The sequence below is a fragment of the Esox lucius genome, chromosome 21 (assembly GCF_011004845.1).
Source record: "Esox lucius isolate fEsoLuc1 chromosome 21, fEsoLuc1.pri, whole genome shotgun sequence".
In the NCBI taxonomy this organism is placed as follows: domain Eukaryota; kingdom Metazoa; phylum Chordata; class Actinopteri; order Esociformes; family Esocidae; genus Esox; species Esox lucius.
This window is the reverse complement of record NC_047589.1, coordinates 28609100-28632671: the sequence shown is the minus strand read 5'-3', so window position 1 is coordinate 28632671 and position 23572 is coordinate 28609100. Positions and strand designations below refer to the sequence as shown.

At 41.9% G+C, this 23572-nt stretch overlaps 3 protein-coding genes across 3 annotated transcripts; all 3 read right to left on the bottom strand.

Moving 5' to 3' along the window:
- Positions 1-683: 683 nt before the first annotated feature.
- Positions 684-9886, bottom strand: LOC117593646 (galactose-3-O-sulfotransferase 3-like). The gene is made up of 3 exons (XM_034289470.1): positions 9679-9886; positions 7706-7811; positions 684-2194 (listed from the first exon to the last, which is right to left on the bottom strand). The coding sequence occupies exons 1-3, from the start codon at positions 9719-9721 to the stop codon at positions 1054-1056; spliced, it is 1290 nt and encodes a 429-aa protein (XP_034145361.1). The 5' UTR covers positions 9722-9886; the 3' UTR covers positions 684-1053.
- A 4381-nt stretch (positions 9887-14267) lies between these two features.
- LOC105030067 (protein adenylyltransferase SelO) lies at positions 14268-19848 on the bottom strand. Its single transcript, XM_034289484.1, has 12 exons — positions 19821-19848; positions 19203-19333; positions 18014-18086; positions 17701-17784; positions 17334-17463; positions 17195-17239; positions 16832-16913; positions 16538-16633; positions 15969-16048; positions 15784-15827; positions 15573-15652; positions 14268-14784 (listed from the first exon to the last, which is right to left on the bottom strand). Exons 1-12 carry the CDS (start codon positions 19846-19848, stop codon positions 14662-14664), a joined length of 996 nt encoding a protein of 331 aa, XP_034145375.1. The 3' UTR covers positions 14268-14661.
- A 132-nt stretch (positions 19849-19980) lies between these two features.
- On the bottom strand, positions 19981-23534 carry LOC117593655 (protein adenylyltransferase SelO-like). Its single transcript, XM_034289483.1, has 8 exons — positions 23066-23534; positions 22860-22978; positions 22525-22653; positions 21688-21752; positions 21524-21580; positions 20909-21007; positions 20401-20617; positions 19981-20067 (listed from the first exon to the last, which is right to left on the bottom strand). Exons 1-8 carry the CDS (start codon positions 23292-23294, stop codon positions 19981-19983), a joined length of 1002 nt encoding a protein of 333 aa, XP_034145374.1. The 5' UTR covers positions 23295-23534.
- Between the last annotated feature and the right edge of the window lie 38 nt (positions 23535-23572).

The window sequence follows — 23572 nt, the reverse complement described above, 5'->3', positions numbered from 1 at the left end:
AAAATATGGTAAGTATTAAGTGGCAGTTGCAAAATTCATTCACAAAACCGATGAAACACTTGCACCCTTCTGTGAGAATCACCAAAGTAGCCTAAATGTATTCTGCCACTAAAACACCTGGTTTCAGAGCAAATAGGCAATGCCAAGGAACCTGCCCCCTGCTGTTTGAGAACTGTAAAACACAGAGACTGTATACAAATCACTAAAAAGATAAATGACCTACGCAATTGCATATTAAATGGTTAAATATTGTCATCCTTACATAAGGACAAGGGGCTTTTTGAGCCAGCCTACAAGAGTGAATGTCACTGACTGTCTGACTGACTGCATGCGTGCGCCACTTGACATGGACTACCGAAGAACAGGTGTTTGACTCCCGTTTCAGTCAACACAAAGTATGCATTAGGATCTGATCAGGACTAAGACTTCGCTGGCTACAACCTTCAGTAGCTAAATTATAGGAACCCTAAAATAAAACAGTTTACTGTTATATTGCAATTATTTCTGGTGGATTTCTTTATTATGCATTAGGATACACAAACTGGCTATATGATTCTCTCGTCTTTTCACTTGACGAAAAAGTCAGTTATCGTTACCTATATTGATAGTTATTGTATCAATGTCATTCAAAATGAAAGAAAAACAAACATTGTTGTGCCATGAAATGAAATAGCTTTGGCAGTGTAAAGCTCCTCTTCAGTCTCGCTGGCAATTGCTCAATTCTTATGACTATTCCAAGTAGTAAGTTAGTAGATACTAACTACCTCCATGGTGTGGTGGTTGAACACACAGCCTCTTACATGGGGGAGACCCGGTTTTGAATCCAGGGAGAGCAACAACATTCATCACTCTCAATTGCGGCCTGGCTGAACTAGGCTTTTCTGGTTAATATATATAACCAAATTATTATTTGGTTGGCCCTGCATTTTATTGCCTGATAAGTACCAGATTTAAATTTCAGTGACAGGTTAATCTTAGCAGAGGTCACTGGTGGTATAAGGGAATGTGCTTGTTAATTGACAAAAGAAAATGGTGTAAATGTTGTTATCACTTTTATTGTAACTTTGTAACTGTTGATGGCTTTGAGCATCTCTTCCTATGAGAAGCCATCAGCAGTAGATCATCTGAATACTGATGCTCGGGCATAATGAGTTTTAGACAGAGGTTGTGAGGCAGGCTAGTGTTGGTTGGCAACTCATAGCCTAGGATGCCCACCTCATTATCGGGTACCCAAGGTCGTGTCTTGTTGTTCTTGATCTGGGCAGCCAAACGAAGCTGTAGAAGCTGATCGCCAAAGCAGTCCTTCACAAAGCTCTCCTGGGCCTTGTGGAGAAGATTCACCTCACGCGCCACAAGTTCCGGGCCCAGGACAGCTAGCTGGCGCCACAGTGAGGCGTTGAAGTGGTCGTAGAGACGGGCATCCAGGGCATTCCATGCACGGACCTTGGCATGAATGCCCGGAGAGAATCTGCGCTTGGAGCTGGGTGTCCGCATGTTAAGCTTGACGTAGAGAATATCCTCAACATCCCAGGAGAGTAGGTGACGAAAAAGGACGAGCGACTCATCAAAGTGCTCCGTGATCATCACCAAAGAGAAGACGTGCTCAATTTCCGCTACGAAAGCCTGCGCATACTCATCCAAGTCCACCTCCAGGCGATCCTTATCCCCGCCCAAGTCGAAGGTTAGTGTGTTTCGGGCGTACATCGACTCGTCCTCGTCGGGGCGATAGTACCTCCAAGGATTGTCCAAAAATGCTTCAAGTGATCCATTGGGCACCCGTTTAAAACTCGGACAGATCTCGTAATAATAACTAAACAGGGACTCAAACATGGATCCTGGCTCCCGTAATATAGTGACATATTTGGTATTGTTGGGCATGAGCCGTCGCAACTCGGCGAGATTGAAGCGCATGTGGCTGGTGATCATGTTTGGCTGCAACGTGTGCTCATGTACGAAGTGTGCGCTGAAGTTGCGAGGGTAGCAGAACTGGTAAAAATCACAGGCTTCGTTGGGCAGCGCCACCGTCAGGTTGTTACGTTCCGCGAAGCGGTGCAGCAGATTCTGCATAGTGCTGCTGGCGGTCTTGTGTGTCTTCAGGAAGGCCACGTTGGTGTGTTTTGGCCTGAGAGAGGAAGACCTGTGACTGTAATTAGATGGGCGGCTGATGGGAAAGGCGCGGTTTGGTTTCGTCATGCTGAGATTGAGAGACAGAGAGAGAGAGAGAGAGAATGATTATTTATTTGAAAATTGCCATATTTTTCAAATATGTAAACTAATTGTTTTCATTAGTAATAGCACATTCTCATTCCGTTGGTAACTTGGGAGGAAACCTATATGGGGAACGTGCTTTACAGACCTAGGCTACAACCTGTTGACAGGATGTCCTGCCCTTCTCCGCTCTTACTCACAATGACAGAAGTTATCACACCTAAGCCCACTTACATCTTTTCAGTGTAGTCTTAACTGATCGCTTTGATGAATTCCTATGGAGGTTGTGGTGGAAAACACTTAAGGTGAGGTTTGATGACATTCTGTTGTCTGGAATGAGTAAAAAGCTCGATCCGAAAAGCAAATGAAAGCTTCCTAGAATTCCAAGGATTCACAGTCTAGACCAGGGGTGGGCAACTTGGATGGTGGTGGGGGCCGCATAATCGATGTAGGGGAGACCGGGGATGGATGTAACATGGGTTAGTTGTGACACTTCCAATTTAATCAGGAACAAGTTACAAATCATCTAATTCACTCTGCACCTGCTCAAATCCTTATTTCACATGTGAACAAGTAGCACCCTGTGGCAGACCAACCATTTTTAAAAGGACAAAAACAAATTTCTCTGAAAGTATTGCCAGCTATGTAAATAAATTAATCAAACTTAAATCATGTTTATTGTGTGTCTATCTAGGCATCTTTAATACAAGTTGTTAGTGATCATGTTTTACTTGTTAGCTGTAAGGTAAGCTAGTTCATGACTATAGGAGTCTGGGTTAGTTGTAACCACAATTGAAATGTTACAACCTACTATATGCAAAATTTTTGTTGTAGGCCTATATATGTTTTCTTTGAATTTCAGTATGCCTAGACTGACTGTAAAAAACAAGCACAAACACAAAAACTAATATTCAGTAATGCTCATTTCGTTTAAATGTACAGTACATTCCCCGTATCCACCAGGGATCGGTTCTGCGAACCCTCGCGGATGTGAAAAAGTGACACAAATTGCGGATAAGTATTAATTCAACACAATCTCATCTAGGAAAACAACATATCGTGCATGTGACCGTTTATTTGCATAATCGTTATGAAATGGACAGTTTACTTAAAATTTTCTTTATATTTGCACTTCATGCATTGACCGAATCGATGCTTGGATGGCTGAAATTAGCGCGTTTTTAGAATTTTGGACTTCCGTGGATAGCTGGGGGTTTACTGTATTATATTCAAATATCCCACTACTATAACTGACAATAATATACTTCACTCACACACACATACACAGACACACACATCAATTATATCAAAAAGTAATTAACTTTCTATTTTATTTTTTTATATTCATTATATATTTTTTTAATAATGTTACAACTCACCCCAGGGTATCTCCTAATGTTACATTTCACCCCAGGGTATGTTACAACTGACCCAGGCTATGAGGTGAATTGTAACATTTCACTCCTTGTGTTTGAGACTAGACCACACATGTTTTGTTTGTGTAACAGCCATGCCATCTATTAGCAGACACAGTTTCTATACAATTTTGAATGCACTGGCTTAAAAGAGCTTCATGAAACAGACAGAAATGTCCAAAATGTAACAAATATCCCCGGTCTCCTCTACTGGTCATCAATGGGGCGCAGTTAACTTGGAACACACACACACTCGTCCATGTATTGTATGTATATCTGTATCTGTAAATTTAATTTATTTATTATTCCAATTGGACTCTTAATATCTCACCCGGCACAGCCAGAATAGGACTGGTCACCCCTCTGAGCCTGGGTCCTCTCTAGGTTTCTTCCTAAAATTCGACCTTCTTAGGGAGTTCTTCCTAGCCACTGAAATTCAACACTACTGTTGTTTGCTCCTGGGGGTTTAAGGCCGGGTGTCTCTGTAAAGCACTTTGTGACAACTGCTGTTGTAAAAAGGGCTTTATAAATACATTTGATTGATTGATTGATGTATATTTGGGCAATTTTTTAAAAAATTGTTCAACTTGCAGTTTTCCCGCTCTGCTGATCATGCAGGTGACATTGTGTAGAATTGGAACGGAAGCGTCATTCAAATGATCGATATTAACATTGAGCGAGTCAGTCTTTGTAACAAAACATCTTTGCCTGTTGTCATATAAATGTGTGTGTAATCAATATAAATAACACATTTTCGACAGTCATTTGGGCCTACTCAACATGAGTCCAAATATCAGATAGGCCTATAAACATGTATTGTAATTTTGGTTTGGTTTGAATAATTTCGCAATGAACGTAAAACAGATTTTTTTTTGTCGGTGCACTTTGCATATTAAACCAATTATCTTGTAAAAAAATCGTCCGCCAACCGTGAGAAAAAGTGTCTTTATTTCCCCATATTTTATGTATTATCGGGTGACTGCTTCAATGGGAATTAGAGATTACGATTTTTGAGGGTGTTTCAGCTTGTTTCAGGTCCTGCCACAACATTTAATAAGGTTTAGTATCGTTGACAAGGCCACTCCAAAATGTTGTGGGTTAATGTTGCGGACATATGCTTTAACTCCTCAAACTGGCCCTATGTACACTCACCTAAAGGATTATTAGGAACACCATACTAATACTGTGTTTGACCCCCTTTCGCCTTCAGAACTGCCTTAATTCTACGTGGCATTGATTCAACAAGGTGCTGAAAGCATTGTTTAGAAATGTTGGCCCATTTTGATAGGATAGCATCTTGCAGTTGATGGAGATTTGTGGGATGCACATCCAGGGCACGAAGCTCCCGTTCCACCACATCCCAAAGATGCTCTATTTGGTTGAGATCTGGTGAATGTGGGGGCCATTTCAGTACAGTAAACTCATTGTCATGTTCAAGAAACCAATTTGAAATGATTTGAGCTTTGTGACATGGTGCATTATCCTGCTGGAAGTAGCCATCAGAGGATGGGTACATGGTGGTCATAAAGGGATGGACATGGTCAGAAACAATGCTCAGGTAGGCCGTGGCATTTAAACGATGCTCAATTGGCACTAAGGGGCCTAAAGTGTGCCAAGAAAACATCCCCCACACCATGACACCACCACCACCAGCCTGCACAGTGGTAACAAGGCATGATGGATCCATGTTCCCATTCTGTTTACGCCAAATTCTGACTCTACCATCTGAATGTCTCAACAGAAATCGAGACTCATCAGACCAGGCAACATTCTTCCAGTCTTCAACTGTCCAATTTTGGTGAGCTTGTGCAAATTGTAGCCTCTTTTTCCTATTTGTAGTGGAGATGAGTGGTACTTCTGCTGTTGTAGCCCATCCGCCTCAAGGATGTGCATGTTGTGGCTTCACAAATGCTTTGCTGCATACCTCGGTTGTAACGAGTGGTTATTTCAGTCAAAGTTGCTCTTCTATCAGCTTGAATCAGTCGGCCCATTCTCCTCTGACCTCTAGCATCAACAAGGCATTTTCACCCACAGGACTGCCGCATACTGGATGTTTTTCCCTTTTCACACCATTCTTTGTAAACCCTAGAAATGGTTGTGCGTGAAAATCCTAGTAACTGAGCAGATTGTGAAACACTCAGACCGGCCCGTCTGGCACCAACAACCATGCCACGCTCAAAATTGCTTAAATCACCTTTCTTTCCCATTCTGACATTCAGTGTGGAGTTCAGGAGATTGTCTTGACCAGGATCACACCCCTAAATGCATTGAAGCAACTGCCATGTGATTGGTTGATTAGATAATTGCATTAATGAGAAATTGAACAGGTGTTCCTAATAATCCTTTAGGTGAGTGTATTTAGGTAAGGTATTTCAGCCGTTGTGACGTCGACCTGCTTGTGTTTTGGATTATTGATGTGCTGCAAGACACATATGCACTTCAGATTCAGCACATGGCATGGATCAACTAACATTCTCCTTTTGAACTCTGATGAACAAAATATATTTACCCTTAGTGGTGACAAATCTTCCAGGTAGTTAAGTATGTAAACCTTCCCAAAAAAATCCCACTATAACCAAAACACTGCTATTTATGGATTATTGTTGTGAACATAGTTTTAAAGTCTGTAGAAGAACAGAAAATTATTTTGTTTTCTCATTCTAGGTTTGTCCTGTTATGTTCAGGAGAAATCATACATGTAGGGTTATCTTCAATTTCTGCAATATATTTCAGAATAAGGATGACCTTTATTCTGAAATACTGAAATAACATTTTACTGTGTTTTACTGTACTACTAAAATACATTCAAAATTACCAGTACACATTTGCTGTTAATGATTTAGGTTAATGTTTCCAATCATCTTTTTTTTACAAAATGTATCTGAGTGCCTAAGATCTTTCCCATTTACACTTTCTTGCTGGTCCATCTATCAGTTGACTGATAGGAGTTGGTCTATCAATTAACTGATTGAATAATTGTAATTTCTTTGTACTCGTTTTAGACACATTAACAGTTCTGTCCTTCCCACCCTAAACCAGCCTGGACTACCTGATACTATTCAGGTCTCATTTGATAAGGGTAGACGAGAAGGAGAAAAGCTGTGTTTTTGTTGAGACAGCATTCTACACACTGACCGTTTAAAGTAAACTACTGCAAAAGGACTTTGTTACAGTGCTCCATGCTTGCCTTTGGATGTTTTCAATACTGCTGAATGCATTATTTCGTTTTTGCCACACACTATTGTCATGTTGTTCAAAAAAGTTTACCGAAGTTTGCCAAAACTTACCAGGAAGCAGAATCGGCAAGAGTAAGGGTGTTCTGGGAACAAACTCATAAAATGTGGAGCTTTTTGGACAACATAGAAGAGTGGACTTAACCTGTTCCACTGCAATGTGAGAGACTGATTAATACAGTCATTGCACACCACCAGCTATTATTTGCAAGCTGGCAAAACACGTTTTACATGGGATCACTGTGGGGTTGCTGGATCTTTTTTCCTAAAATCCACAAGCTATTGTATACATTGTAATCTAAGTCTTAACCAAATGTTTTCAGTGAGTCGAAGATGAAGCAATAAACCAAACCAGAAATGTTGTGACCTTTATGCCACCAGCATAATGAACAAAAGAAGAGGTGATCACAAGATCTTTTGGCTTATGATGAGGTTTTAGGGGTTAAGGTTAGGGTTATGATGAGGTTTTAGGGGTTAAGGTTAGGGTTATGATGAGGTTTTAGATGTTAAGGTTAGGGTTATGATGAGGTTTTAGGGGTTAAGGTTAGGGTTATGATGAGGTTTTAGGGGTTAAGGTTAGGGTTATGATGAGGTTTTAGGGGTTAAGGTTAGGGTTATGATGAGGTTTTAGGGGTTAAGGTTAGGGTTATGATGAGGTTTTAGGGGTTAAGGTTAGGGTTATGATGAGGTTTTAGGGGTTAAGGTTATGAGTAGGTTTTAGAGGTTAAGGTTAGGTTGGAATTCTATTGTGATCCCGAAAAAGTTCTTACTAGTAAAACGAGTGTGCGTGCACGCGTGTGTGTGTGATGGAGAGAGTGTGTGCAAATGTGTGTGTGTGCGCGGGCATGCCTGTATATGGTTATCACATAAAACATCTGCAGGACAGCGCTGACAGTCACAACGATTGCCACCAATCTCCGGAATAGTTTTCCCATCTCTGTCTGAATCACTGGAACTGAGGAAGGATGGGGGAGGGGGGGGCAGGATGGGGGAGGATGGGGCAGGATGGGGGAGGATGGGGCAGGGGGGAAAACATTGGAAGAAGAGAGAGAATAGAACCTTTAGAAAATTGCAGCCAACAAACATCATCCAATCAACCTGAACAACCCTGTAGCAAATCTGCTAAGTTGGACCAAAATAACCGGGACACTGTTCAAAGCTGGTACATGCAGATAGGTGATAAATTAAAGGAAAAAACTGAATAAATGAGTAGAGAAACAAATACAGATGCTTCCATACAGATGTACTTCATGTTACAATTAAGCAGTTCATTAATCACACCCTGTAGCATGTATACAAATGCTGAGCCGACCCGGTTGACCTCAATTCTGGACCAAGATTGCAAGAGGGAAGGATTTAAGTGAATTTGAAAGAGGGTTCATTATTCATGGATGGCAGGAGCTTCAGTCACAAAGACTGCCCAACTGGCTAGTGTTTCCATAGGAACAGTGATTTAAGTTACATCTGCATTTAGACATCAGTGAATAGGGTCGGAAATTGGGTCCGAAAAGCATACATTTGATGACCGTGACGCTGGTGGATTACTTTTTCCCAGGTGACTGAGAATGTCATTGCAGGATGGGATCAGACTGTCAGCAAGAACAGACCATTGAGCACAACACAGAGAGGGATACTATATTAAAACTGCACAGAGGGATATTATATTAAAACTACAGATAGGGATATTATATTAAAACTACACAGAGGGATATTATATTAAAACTACACATATGGATTCTATATTAAAACTACAGAGGGATATTATATTAAAACTACACAGAGGGATATTATATTAAAACTACACAGAGGGATATTATATTAAAACTACACAGAGGGATATTATATTAAAACTACACAGATGGATACTATATTAAAACTACACAGAGGGATCCTATATTAAAACTACACAGAGGGATATTATATTTAAACTACACAGAGGGATACTATATTAAAACTACACAGAGGGATATTATATTAAAACTACACAGAGGGATACTATATTAAAACTACACAGAGGGATACTATATTAAAACTACACAGAGGGATATTATATTAAAACTACACAGAGGGATACTATATTAAAACTACACAGAGGGATACTTTATTAAAACAACACAGAGGGATATTATATTAAAACTACACAAAGGGATATTATATTAAAACTACACAGAGGGATATTATATTAAAACTACACAGAGGGATATTATATTAAAACTACACAGAGGGATACTATATTAAAACTACACAGAGGGATATTATATTAAAACTACACAGAGGGATATTATATTAAAACTACACAAAGGGATATTATATTAAAACTACACAGAGGGATATTATATTAAAACTACACAGAGGGATATTATATTAAAACTACACAGAGGGATATTATAGTCGGATTACACAAAGGGGTATTATAGTAGGACTAATTATTATTCTTTGTTTAAATCTTTCGTTAGTAAAGAACTTAATGTCTGGCTGTACTACATTTAGTGATGACAGGAATAAGGAGTCCTTGGGTTATAGCTGCCCCTGACAATTCCTGATTGATTTATGATTTTAGACAGATCTCATGTAGTTGACCTACTGTCTGGAATTTTCAGGAGTGCCGTTTAAACTCAACATAAGTAATATTAAAAATGTAAACCCTTTGGAGAGTTTAAAATGTAGATCCTTTCTTCAGGACAGGGGCATTTGTTGGTTTCAAGCTAACACTGACACTTTTGCAAGTGTAAAAAACAGCACAACAGTACAAATAAAACAAGCTTTTAAACAACTTTGATTTAGTAGAATATGAAAGTGTTACATGAAAACCTTTTCCTTACCTGTCTCACTAGTGCTGCTTGCCCAATAAAAGATATCTGACATTTCGAGACCAACTGTCACAAACACATCCAGAAACAGAAAAGAGTAAGTCTGTCATGGTCTTAACTTCGAGAAGAAGGGTTCAAAGGCCTGGTGAAAATCAAAGATTTCAGAACTACTGGATGGAGAACAAGACATTCAAAGTTTGGTTATGATTCTATGCCAGTTGAAATCAGGAGGAGTTAGTGACTGGAATCTGCCCCCCCCCCCCCCCCCCCCCCGCGGCCCCACCCGCCTGGTAGGTGAAAGGTGGAGAATAGTTTAAGTCATTCAAGTTCAGCAACGTACACCATCTACAAACAGCCGGAAGCTAGAGCATGCTTGGTCATGGTAAATATGCATCAGCAGTAGATCCCAGTATCTTTACACATGCATTGCTCGTTTTCTTTTCCTACTGATAAGATAATTTTGTCCAACCAACCAATGAGTCATGACTACCTAGCATACACACCACGCCCTCTTCTGAAAATGTAACACCCATCAAAGTGGCCGAGTCTAGAAAGGCTTAAAACTGTTGAGGACAATCCTAATGACTTCAGAGCTTCGCTCTCAGACTTTCAGACAGCCTCGCTCTCAGACTGATCCTTAATCTGATCTGCCATCCCGAAACAGACAATTATAACTTGCCTCAGTTCTTAAGGGACTGAGGAAGACTGATAGACATCATCAACCGAAATGCCAACAGCTACTGCCTGAGGTCGGTCTGGCAGCCACCCAATATAGCAACATATTTTATTTTGCTTTTGAGGCAATAGTTTTTGCAATGTGTGCTATAGTTATCTTGTTTTGGAGAAGCCTCAATCTAAAACAAGTTTTCAAAAGGTTATAAAGCCCAGACTTGGGGAGTCTATCTCCCTTTAAATCTACAGGAGTGCGGAACTTAAGTGTTCTTGTTGACCAGTCCTTAAAGTTTGATAAACACATCTCATCTGTAATCAGTTCCGGTTTGTCTACAAATCTATACACAACATAGCTCCGGTTTATCTCTCTGAAATTATTCATCCGTACATTCGGTCCAGAAGTCTCAGATCCCACGACCAGGCGTTGCTGGTAGTCCCTCGTGTCAGACTAAAGCGTAGAGGGGAGCGTGCTTTTGCGGTGCCAGGGCCTCGTCTGTGGAACAACCTCCCTCTAGAGATCAGAACGGCTCCCAACCTCTCTGCTTTTAAGTCTTTGGTTAAAACATACCTGTTCTCTTTAGCATATTGATGATTTTTCTTGGGCTGTTTTTACTATTTTACATTTGTGTCTTTGTTTTAAAGTTAATCTTAGCTTAGATGTTCTCTATATGTTTATGGATTGTTTTGCTGCTTTTATTTTTTATATGCTTGTTCTGTAAAGCACTTTGGTCTGTCTAGCGGCTGTTTAAATATAAATAAATATTTAAACTATATAAATAAATGAACTTGAACTTGAACTATAAAGTGCGATTGGGATTTAATTGTTTGTTTAAGGTCACTGGGTAGTTTGGAACTCTTCACTAGGAACTCCCTTTACCTGGTAAATAACGTCTTCATTAGGAACTCCCTTTACCTGGTCAATAACGTCTTCATTAGGAACTCCCTTTACCTGGTCAATAACGTCTTCATTAGGAACTCCCTTTACCTGGTAAATAACGTCTTCATTAGGAACTCCCTTTACCTGGTCAATAACGTCTTCATTAGGAACTCCCTTTACCTGGTCAATAACGTCTTCATTAGACAAAGTGGCGTAAGGCACAATGTTGTTTTTGAGCTTGCACAATTTGATGTCACAGAGTGCCCTCGAGTTGACAGGGTTATTGTTCACCTCACAACTTTCTGGTTTTGTCAGTATACAGTAGTTACCATGGAAGGTACTCCAAGCAAATGTGTAGAGCAGAGGTACTGTTTTGGGAGGGACAGGTCATGTCGTGCATATTTATTCTACATTGCATATTTCTATGTGAACATTCCAAAACATGGCATCCTGCTGAATGCAGCCCTGGTCCAATGGCCCCACCCTATTCAATTCCCTTTTTAAATGCTGTCATTAGTCTATACTGGTTTCTTGGTAGTAATACAAATATGTATTGTATGTAAGCTTTTTTTTTGGCATACCAGTTTTTTAACTTTCACTGTGAAAATGTGCTTATTGCTGATTGAATACCCAAGAGGAAAAAAACCTTTTGAACATGCAAACAAACCTATATTGCGCACCTGTAGAAAATCCCAGATTGATGGCAATTGAAGACAAAAAGTTACTGTTCACCTTCATCTCATCCTATGTGTTTTTCCAATTTACAGATATGGAAGGAAACGTGTCGACAGCGCATCAAGCCTTTGGCATGGGCCCTTGTGGCCCCAATCCATCCCCAGCCCATGGTCCTCAGCCGGGTCAAGGCCCCAGAAACCCTGGTCATCCTGGATCTTATGGAGCTCCACACCCTGAGGACCAGAGCAGCCTTCCCCAGCCCCCACACCATCACCAAAACCAGCAGCAAGTAAGAGTTTCTGGCAAGTGAATCAAGTGGCCAATTCCCACAATGCTACAATGCTAGCAGTTGACTGCCAATCAAACCACATGCCTGTCAAACATTAACACCACATTTAAACTAATATGTTCTCTTCAGTGTTGTTAGGGGGAGGTGGATTAAAAAGAGGGACTGGGTTGTTTGTGGAAAGGTATATTGTTACAGGGAACCTGTTTTGAGCAGCGAGCCTTCTGGATGGAGTTGCTGTAACTTGCCTGTGTTAATTCTGCCTGAAGGGGTACATGACATGTTGCGTTCACCGGTCTGTATCTGTGTGCCTTCCCTCAGCCCCATCACCACATCCAGCACAGCAGACCCTTCTTCTACGTGCAGCCCTCCCAGTTATACCCCCCTCCTTCTCTGACCTACCTTCTCTGCACGCTGGATTGTGGCCTAGAGCACCCTAGAGAGGCCTTGCCCTATATTTACACAACTACGGCCACAATCCAGCGTGCATTTAATCTACAGTGGTGGGTCTGGACAAGTCAGCATATTTTCAAGAAAGGCCAGGGGCACCTAAATGGAGGGGCCCAATAGACCTCAAGAGGCCCCTGGACTCAAGGTCTCAATCCTCTATGAAGAGCCACTCTGAGGCAAGTACTACACTGAGGAAATTCCAAAGCTCTCTGGTTGCTAGTCTGTTCAGCCTCGTCATGATGGCCCATGTACCCTGTGTAAATTTGGCCAATGTTTTCTGTTGGCATGAGACACTAACAAGGACAACGGAGTAGAATGTTATGCCAGTACCCAGACGAAAAACTCTACAGCTGCTTCCAAAACACCCTTTTCACTATGCACATATATTTAACTTGTATTATTTCAGCCAGCAGTTGTGCTCTTGAGCCAAAAATGTCCCCTTCCATAAGTCCCCTCCACCCATTTCGTGTTATCACCTTCAAAATAAAAGTACATACTGAATGTAGTATGTAGCAGCTCGTACTAGATCATGCAAATCTGGTGTGATGGGAAGGGCAAAGCCAGGACCGGCGTCACCTCACCGCACAAGGCAAAATCAACCCCGCCCACCCCCCACGTTTGTCCTACATGGCACCCAATCCCTTATGGATTAGTGCCACCTTTAAACCACAGTGCCACCTTTAAACCACAGTGCCCCCTTTAAACCACAGTGCCCCCTTTAAACCACAGTGCCACCTTTAAACCACAGTGCCACCTTTAAACCATAGCTCTGATTGAAAGTAGTTCACTGTGTAATATTGAGACGTTTAGTCCTGGTAATTAGTTGGTGATTGTATGTACAAAAATCTGTGGTGAACTATTTTTGGAAGCACCACAATCAGCAACACATCTCTGAGAAGTGTTTCATAAAGACTTTTAAATAAACCAGTTGTCTGACCTGATGAGTCAGCTGGCAGGTACTCGTATGTGTTTTGCGTCTTTGACCTGGCTGAATGACGCTTGTTCCCCACAGAGAGGTTGTGGTGAGCAGACACGTGCACCACTGAACATATCCAGAGTAGCTGGAACATTCCCAGACGAAATGCTCGTAAGAAGTGTGAATCCACTGACGAAACATGTTTCACAATCACAAGGTACATTGATTTATTGGGCAGGGAAAAAATGCAACTGTACCACACAGGTTCATGTCAATACAGTTTAGAAATACTACATCAGTGTCCTGGGGTCAAACCTCTTGCACACATTTACACATGTAGCATTGTTTTGAATGCCACCTTCTGATCTTTCAGTGAAAACTGGATGCAGTATTCACACCTTTTTTCTTTTTTTAAAAAACCTTTGTTTCTCCCTTAGGAATGATCCAGAAAGCAATTTCTTTTTAGGAATGAAGCACTTTTTATTACCTTATACACCTTTTATAAATTGACTCTTAAAGCGCACAATATAAATATTCACTATTTATTACATGCACTCATAATAATGAAATGATAAACACTTGACTACACAGCTTTGTATAAACGCTTGTATTTGTTTCCAAGGACACTCAAACCTGGACACATCCAGTATATCCCACAGCTGAAGGGACTTTGTAATAGATTTATTTTGTACCTGTTAACTAGTTCACTGGACTTGACACCTCATTACACAATACAGGTCCCTCAGGTATGTGGAAACATGTGATCTTGTTAATTCCGTGGAAGGTACAATGAAACTCTGTTGAATGTCAGTTCGGTGTGACAAAACTATTGTTAGTCTGTCAAGCTCTGACTGCCCTTTTTATTTCTTAGTGAGGGTAATCCTTGAACAGTTGTGACGTACAGAACTAAATGTCAAGTCACAGAATGAGATGGCTATGCAGAGATTATTGTAAAAACTGAACATGCAGAAGACGCGGCCACCCTGAGGTAAACGCTGTCACCCTGAGGTAAACGCTGTCACCCTGAGGTAAACGCTGCTCCTGAATATGCCTCATTGCTCCATGATGAAGAATCTCTGTTGTTACCGTGATTCTTGGTAACTCACAGTTGAGGGTCCCTCAGGAGGAACAGCTGACCTTTAATCCCACTGACCACCCCGGGGGTCGCGCTGCGTAGCCCGCCGACTCAGCAGCGGCTTGTGTGAGGTAGGGCTGTGACAGTGTCTGCTGCAACAGTGCCACCTAGTGAGCAATATTTCAAATTTTCTGAGATTCTGAATTTGTGGTTTTCATTAGTTGTCAGTTATAATCATTAAAATTAAAAGAAATAAACACTTGAAATATATCAGTCTGTGTGGAATGAATGTATAAAATATACAAGTTTCACTTTTTGAATGGAATTACTGAAATAAATCAACTTTTTGATGATATTCTAATTTTATGACCAGCACCTGTAAATTACTTGCTATTAATAAGCTTCAATTACAACACTGGTACCACACTAAATATGAAATAGCAGGAAGCACTGAACTAAGTCAAATCTTTTTTGCTCTAATTGGTGTTGAATCAGTACTAGTGGGACTCAATAGAGGCTGACATGGCAATACTTATGACTTGATGAAACTTTATTCAACATTACTCAAGCATTAACGAGCTATTATCTCAAGCTAGGAAATATTATTCCACACAAATTGCTGCTCTTTGAAATTCTCCTGCACTGTTTTAACTAACATTTTTGGGTTCTGTCTTGATATGTATGTTACTTTTTTGACAACGGTTCACTGAATCTCAATGTAAATTCTGGTATAATAAAGGATTTTTTTTTTTTGTGAGCATACAGAGATGTGCAATTTGCTTTCTTATGAACCAACTTAATAATTTGCAGCGTTTTGGTTGTATCAGATATGGCCAGTATTAAAATTCAGGGGCTCAAGAACAACAGGATAAGGTTTGACCCGGTATGCGTTCTGAAATAGGTTTGTGTTAATTCCGTCAAGGCGTTAACTGCTCTGTTGTTATGAAGTCGTTACCTCAGAGTAGTCATTCCTCTCAGCCTTCCGTATTGCAGACTCTGCCATCCAGGTCCGCAGTACGTATCTGGGGTTGACTCCTGAGTGTATGTGAAGTGATTACAAAAAAATATATATATATTACATCCATAATGTTTAGTAAGAGGCGAATGCACTCTAATCAGCCATAGGACATCAGGTAAATGTCTGTGTCACCACGATGATTTCTTACTTTTCATCCTGGTTTGACGATCCTCTTCAGAATCACGTCCCTGCCTGAGGTAGTAAAAACAAAATAACCATGTCACATTATAAAGTGCAAAATGTGCGAGACTGAAAAGATAATACGGACACATTACTTGAAAAACTATTTTTAGGATTGAGCTTGAACGAGTTTCAGTCTCCGCCTGTACGTACCTCTTCAGTCTCTGCCTGTACATTTTGACCCAGTCTGCATACAGTTCATGGGAAGCCAGGTCCTGTAGGGCCCAAGCAGCCTAACAGAGGGAAGAAAACATTATGACCGAACAGTATCTGGTCTTGTAATTGGCCCTAATATGTGTGATAATATACCAAATGTACTGTTCTAATTACATTGATGATCAGTTGTAATAGCATCGAGGCACCAAGAGGTTTTGTGGTTTATGACTAACACCCCAGCTAAGGGCTGCATCCAGGGACTCTGTGTTTACTCCAATAGTACGTCCTCTTGGGTCATACTTAATACTGACCCAGAGTACTTCAAAATGGGTCAAAACCAGGTTTATCCACCTCTATTATAATTGTCTTTGTTGTCAAACCGGTTCCCTGGAGGGCCGAGTGTCTGCAAGTTTTCACTCTCACCTTGTACTTGATTGATTAATTAGGTCACTAATTAGTTAGGGCCTCCCCTCACCTGGTTGTGTAGGTTTTAACTGGGAAACCCCAAAACCAGCAGACACTAAGCTCTCCATGGAACTGGTTGGACCTGTAATCTATGGTATCACCTGTAGGTCGGCCTTGACATTAGGAAGCTGCTCCGACGAGGCTTCGCTCAGCTGTCGGAAGGTCATGGTGAAGTCGGCACCCGTGTCTCCCATCAGCTGAAGATGGAGAGAGACAGGGAATTCACCTGACAGGACCACATCCAGGCTGCGTTCAGTTTGGAAAAACCACCAGGGGATGTTCTGAACAGGGTGGGTTTGGGTTCTGGGTTGGGGAATGCAGTCAGCAGGGCTCTTGACCAAAACAGGCCGTAACAGGCACAGGGAACTTATTACTATCAAACATCAGCCACTTGCCTTAAGTAATAACGCAATGAGGTAATCATCCAGTTCCTCCTCGTTGAGTAAACCTAACTTTGCCTTTAGCAGCTGGTGAAACCTGAAATGACAAAAGAATATAACTTCAGGAAGAAAATCCAAAACAAAGGAAAATGCAACTTTGTGTCTTGATATAAAATATATTGCCAAAATGTAGGCAACTAGGCCTTCTCACATTTTGTACAAACTCATAATTTGTTTTGAGTTAGCAAGAGGAATTTTAATCCCACTTCAACGTAAAACTACAGACTTGAAGAGACTTTAAATCCCTCAGTGGTCCCTTTACTGTAGCAGATAACTGTAGAACATGACCAATTTGAGGAAAAGAGTCTGAAAAATTACCTCCTCTGGTAAATATGCGGGTACTCTTTCAGGACTTGATGAGCTCTGTGAAAAATAAAAACATCCCAATGTTCGGCATTCAGAAACCAAGCGACATTTTGATGGACAAATGTCACAGGAAGTATACAGACACTCTCACCCTTGCGTCTGCTTTGATGTCAGCACCGGTGTCAGGCTTTCTAAGAGCTTCTCCAGGTTAAACAGACCGACGTTGGCCTGAGACCCGATGCTGTACCTCCCTTCGTCGTCAGAGGAGTTGGGGACAAACTCTGCACGGACGAGTACAGAACGGTCTGATTCAGTTGATGTCAATGCCCTCGTTGATGTCATCCATTTTGCGATAGATAAAAAAAAAAATACAGATTTTACGCAAACAATTCTAAATTTCTTCCGTCAACTATTCTTGTCTTGTTCATCAACAGATGAAAAACCAATACAAATCTGTGACACAAACACTGGGCCAATGGGGACAAAAAGGGGCAGGCTTAGTGTGGTACTACTCATACCTGGGTTGTAGGACTCCATGAAACCAAACGGTCCGTAGTCAATGGTAACAGACAGGAGGCTGAAGTTATCAGTGTTGCATACACCTGTTACCACAATTACATACTGTATAAACACATTGGTAACCACTATCATACAGTAGAAACCACAATGTGTTTACGGCTTGTTAAAATTGTGTCGTCATAAATCAGTAGAGTGCATTTTGGACAGAAAGTGCAACTATGATGTTAACTGTGACTGACAACTTTATTGTCACATGCGTTTCAGGTGCATTTGTGTGCTGGCGTGCAGGAGCGTGTCAGGTTTAGTACTCACCATGCGCAAAGCCGACAGACATCCACTGTGCGATGAGGTTGGCCGTTTCACTCACAACCTGTGAGAAGAAAATCTTAGGAAACAAACAACAGAAATCAGGAAGTACAACAGAGAACACAGCTTGAAATCAGTCAACTCTAACTGATATAACGTTTGAGGTTTCAGATACTGAGTAAAGCAGTAAGGCACTGAAGCAGGACTCTAGTTCCAAGCCCCAACGACCTGGGGCACACTAGACTATAGCAGAGTGTGATGACTGGGGCACACTAGACTATAGCAGAGTGTGATGACTGGGGCACACTAGACTATAGTAAAGTGTGATGACTGGGGCACACTAGACTATAGCAGTGTGATGACTGGGGCACACTAGACTATAGCAGAGTGTGATGACTGGGGCACACTAGACTATAGTAAAGTGTGATGACTGGGGCACACTAGACTATAGCAGAGTGTGATGACTGGGGCACACTAGACTATAGCAGTGTGATGACTGGGGCACACTAGACTATAGCAGAGTGTGATGACTGGGGCACACTAGACTATAGTAAAGTGTGATGACTGGGGCACACTAGACTATAGCAGAGTGTGATGACTGGGGCACACTAGACTATAGCAGAGTGTGATGACTGGGGCACACTAGACTATAGCAGAGTGTGATGACTGGGGCACACTAGACTATAGCAGAGTGTGATGACTGGGGCACACTAGACTATAGCAGAGTGTGATGACTGGGGCACACTAGACTATAGCAGAGTGTGATGACTGGGGCACACTAGACTATAGCAGAGTGTGATGACTGAGAGGCTCAGAAATAAAGAAGCCCTTCATTGTTCGAACATTCCGGTCACTAGTCTTCGATGCGTAGCTTGATAGCTGGGTGAAATCTGACTTTAGGCAATATCTGACTTTGAAAGGGATAATTGGCTGGTGTCTTTACAGGCCTCCAACGAAGCAGAGCTGCAACTAACAATGGGGTTATTTTTCTATTACGACTATTCAAAAGCTCTGAGAAAAGCCTTGGGCCTGATCCGTAAGCATTAATAAATAACCAGAAGTGATACAAGCAAGAAGAGTGTGCTGGATTCTCTTTTCCTTTAGAGCCCTAGAACCTTGTAAATATTAAAATAGTCTTGTTGAAAATGTTAAGAAAACACAAACACTCAAATTGAATTCATTATCCATCACTTACCAAATATTTGTCTGGATCATTTGAATCGACAGAAGGAAATTGCTCCTCAATCACGAAGTCCAACAGTTTTCTAAAATATGGATTTATACAGCATTTTTTGTAGACAACCAAAGATTTTACGTACAAACAAGCTCACTTCGATGACTACCAATATGTGGCACTAACCTGGGCAAAGCCTGGCCACAGACATTTGCCAAAGTCTTCAGCGGTCAGGTGGAGTGGTCAGCAGTCAGGTGGAGGGGTCAGCGGTCAGGTGGAGTGGTCAGCGGTCAGGTGGAGTGGTCAGCGGTCGGCTGGAGTGGTCAGCGGTCAGGTGGAGTGGTGAGGAGTGATAAGGGCCAGGGTCAGATGGAGTGGTCAGCGGTCAGGTGGAGTGGTCAGCGGTCATGTGTAGTGGTGAGGAGTGATTAGGGCCAGGGTCAGATGGAGTGGTCAGCGGTCAGGTGGAGTGGTCTGCGGTCAGGTGGAGTGGTGAGGAGTGTTGAGGGACAGTTAGGGATTAGGTGGCTGTGATGGGAATGGAATCATGCTGGACAACTGGTTTGCCACTACTCATGGCATTCAGGACACCTGTTCTACATCCACTCTGAAAAACAGCACTCTAACAGTGCCCCCTACTGGCCCCCAACACCACTTCCAGTAGCATCTAGTCCCCCATCCAGGGACCAACCAGGATAACCTCTGCTTTTGTCCAGAGTTAAAAAGATTCCCTACCTATGCATTCACACATTTTATGATAACATTCGTATGAGACAGCAGTATATGTGCAATGCTAACCTCAAAAGATCCTGCTCTCCAGCTTTAGCCAGAACCTCCAGCGATCCGATCCGGAACCAGGACTTGGCCAGCCGCAGAACAACTGCACCTAGGGACAGAACGTCCGTTACCACAGGAAGAGGAAATAACGTATGACACAGGTTTTTAAGACACCCACAAACTGAGATATCATAAACATAATACCTTTAAATATCTCTAGATCCGGCCTTCAAAATAAATGAACCAGTCAACAGCAGTGCCTAATAACCAAATTAGCATAGTCAATTTATTCTGTTGTGTGCTGTGTGGTCATGGTTCTCAGCAGGAAACCGATGGAGTGCCTCCTCCGGGTAGGGACCAGGTGGAGAGATAATATTTCGACACTGGCCTGGGAACGCCTCGGGATCCCCCAGTCAGAGCTGGCAAATGTGGCTCGGGAAAGGGACGTTTGGGGTCCCCTGCGGGAGCTGCTGCCCCCGCGACCCGATGGCGGATAAGCGGATGAAGATGAGATGTGTGCTGTGTGTACCTGATGCTGTGAGAGGGAGGGGTGACGGAAATGACCACGGAGGAATAACACAAAGGCCTTACCTCGCTCCTTCTTCACGGTACCATTGTAGAACTGGTCCCTCCACACGGGCTCCTCACTGACAATCAAGCTTGGACAAATAAAAAGGTTTTAATACATTTTAAAACCTAGCAGTCATCATAACCTTCAACATTTAAGCTGACTCTGACTTATTTAATATTTAAGCAAGTTTCAGTGGACCATAGATCAATGACTATCAAATCAAGCAATGAAGTATCCTATGATTGTAAACAATGTGAAAGAGTGTGCCAGGGTTTTTGTGATGGAAAAGTGACCTAAACCAGCGTTTGAGTAGAGTATCAGAGTGCAACCCAGTGCATTATAGTGTGCTGCTTGATAGGAAGCCCACTGGCTGGGTTACCTGGCTGCTCTGCTGGTGGGAACACCCAGGAAGTGCATGGCCTCACTGCACAGGAACTCTCTGACTGAGGAGCGGAGCACAGCACGGCCATCCCCTGACCTGTGGTCCATACCACTTACATTTAAACAGTCAAGGAAGTAAACAAAGTTCCACATTTCCTAATGGAAGAGGATTGAAGAGAACTCAAGTTTCACTGTTCTTCTTAAATAGCCTGGAACTACATACATACTTTTTAAGGTTTTATTATTGTTACAGAGCCTGGCAAATTTCAAATATTTCTCCAAAACCTTACATTTTCAAAGGCAAACCAAAATTAAATCCATAGGCCTGATCACTCTCTCCCCATGAACTTAGCAAACCACTGCCTTACAACTAACAGCATCTTCTGCTTCTCTTTCAGCTATAACCTTGCCAAAAGCTACTTCTTTGAGTAGGATGAACTTACTACTATGAGTTGGGTTGTTGTCCCACCGGACTCTCACAATGTATACACCAATTGTGTAACTGTGTTAATAAAAGCTGCTGCTGAATTACTAAAATGTCAGTTAAATCATTTAGTGTCGGCTAGACACATTGCCTGCGTTGGTGTGCGTCTGTGAGATATAAATGTTTAACCTTGAATATGGTGTCCTTCCTGAGCCTTTGAGCTGAAGCTCCCATCTTTCACCCTCTCTGTGGAAAAACACACAGTGACACACTGGTCTACCTGGTTGAAATGCTGCAATTACAAGCACAACCAGATCTGGAGAAGTGGTGTATCAACGGACAATGTTACTGACCTGCTAGTATATTCACCAAGGAGATGTGCTCGCCCGTCCCCTAATTGACCTGCCCAGTAGCCAAACTAAAAGAAGAAAATGTTTAGTCATGAATGATAAACCAACAGACTCAGATCCTGCTGAAAGTAACGGGGCATTACATTTTATCAAGTACCCCAGGGACTCTGTGGAGAGCAATACTTAATTAAAGGAAACGACTTCCTCAAATCCCCTAAGGATGCATGAAGGTGACACAGACTCAAGCTTTGATCTATCTAACAACTCAGACGTGCAGAGCACATGGCGTGGGAATACACCCCGTCACGGACCAGAAGGGCAAGTCCAAGTCCTTCCCTACTAGACAAGTTTAACACATTCTATGCCCCCGTCAAGGCAGACAACACTGAGCCAAACAGGAAAGCTCTTGTGGCTCCGGGCGAGCAAGGGCTCTTGCTCTTCGAGCATTTAATGCTATTGTTCTCTGCATACTTGTTAGCTAGTCAAAGCACTGGGTCTGGACATCACACCCGACAACTGGATACAGGACTCTGACAAGCAGACTTTAGGCTGTAAAGATTTGCAGTACCTGCTCACTGATTTTTTATCACTGGGGCCCCCCAGGGGTGTGTCTTCAGCCTTCTGCTTAACTTCCAGTTCACCCAGGACTGCGACGGTCCAACTCCATCATCAGGTTTTTCCATAGTTAATGTGCTAATGTTTGTCATTCTTTTGCCTTTGCATTGCTAGCTCTCTGGGGGGTGTTTGGGCTGGGTATCTTTAAAGCACCTTGTCTTCACCACGGCTGATGTAGAAACACTAAATTAATCTCATTGACTGAAGTGAAGCATAATGTGGTACCTGGTGACCGCCGTATCGGTGTGTCAAAGGTATGGATCCAGGAAACAGTCTGCCACCACTGAAGTACTGTAGGAAATCTTCTGATTGGGAAAAAGCAATGTCTAGATCCAAAAGACCTTCAATGACCTCCTGGACAAAATAAAGCAGCTTAAGAATGTAACCATTGCGCAGTTTGTTCAGATGCTCGACAGTTATAAAATGTTCTGTTCACAGTAGATTGCATAAATAAATGTAGAAATAGCTTGAGCTTCCTTCTATAAGGCTGATAGGAGTGTTGCAGTATTTCTGTTGGGTTTTCCCCATATATTGTAAACCAATTCCTTAAGCAAATTAACCTTTGACACAGCCCCAAGCATCAGGGGGCCTCTGAGTGGTGTTGGGTCAGACACTGAAAAAATGCAGTTCTTCACAGAGCGAACAAAGTTGCCGGACACTTGATCAAGGGGGAAGGCTTCTGCGGGAAAAGTGAAACAAAGTTATAAATCAGTTTGAACACACAAATGATCATCGGCATACTGTCCCCAGATCCTGAGGATTTTACCTATGAGCTTTCTGCAGGACACTTTGAAGAGGTCCAAATCCAGCAAGTGTTTCTCACCACTCATGTTTAAGTTGGACTTGAAAACATGAGTGTAACGTTGTCTGTCTGAAACAGTGCCATGACTGTGAAATTCATCAACACTCTCACAAGAGTCCATACCAGCAGACACAACGATTAGGTTTGCCAAACATAGGAAAACAAAGCTTGAGGCATTGTGAATGCTCATCATTGCAACTCACGTCTATCTAGTTAACAAACCTGATGGGTAATTATTAGATAGAACCAGAAACATTGGTTAGCTAAGAATGAGAATCGATGAGATCCATACTAAATTTTCTAGCATAAAATAATATTACATTAGGTAAAAACATTTCAGGACCAAAATATCTAAAGTCAGACAGCTGTCGACTCTCTACTACTGTAATCTTAACAGTCTCAAGTTCCCAACACAATTTGTTGTTGGGCTGTAGTTCACTTCCTGATTTTTTACGTAATGACGTTAACAAT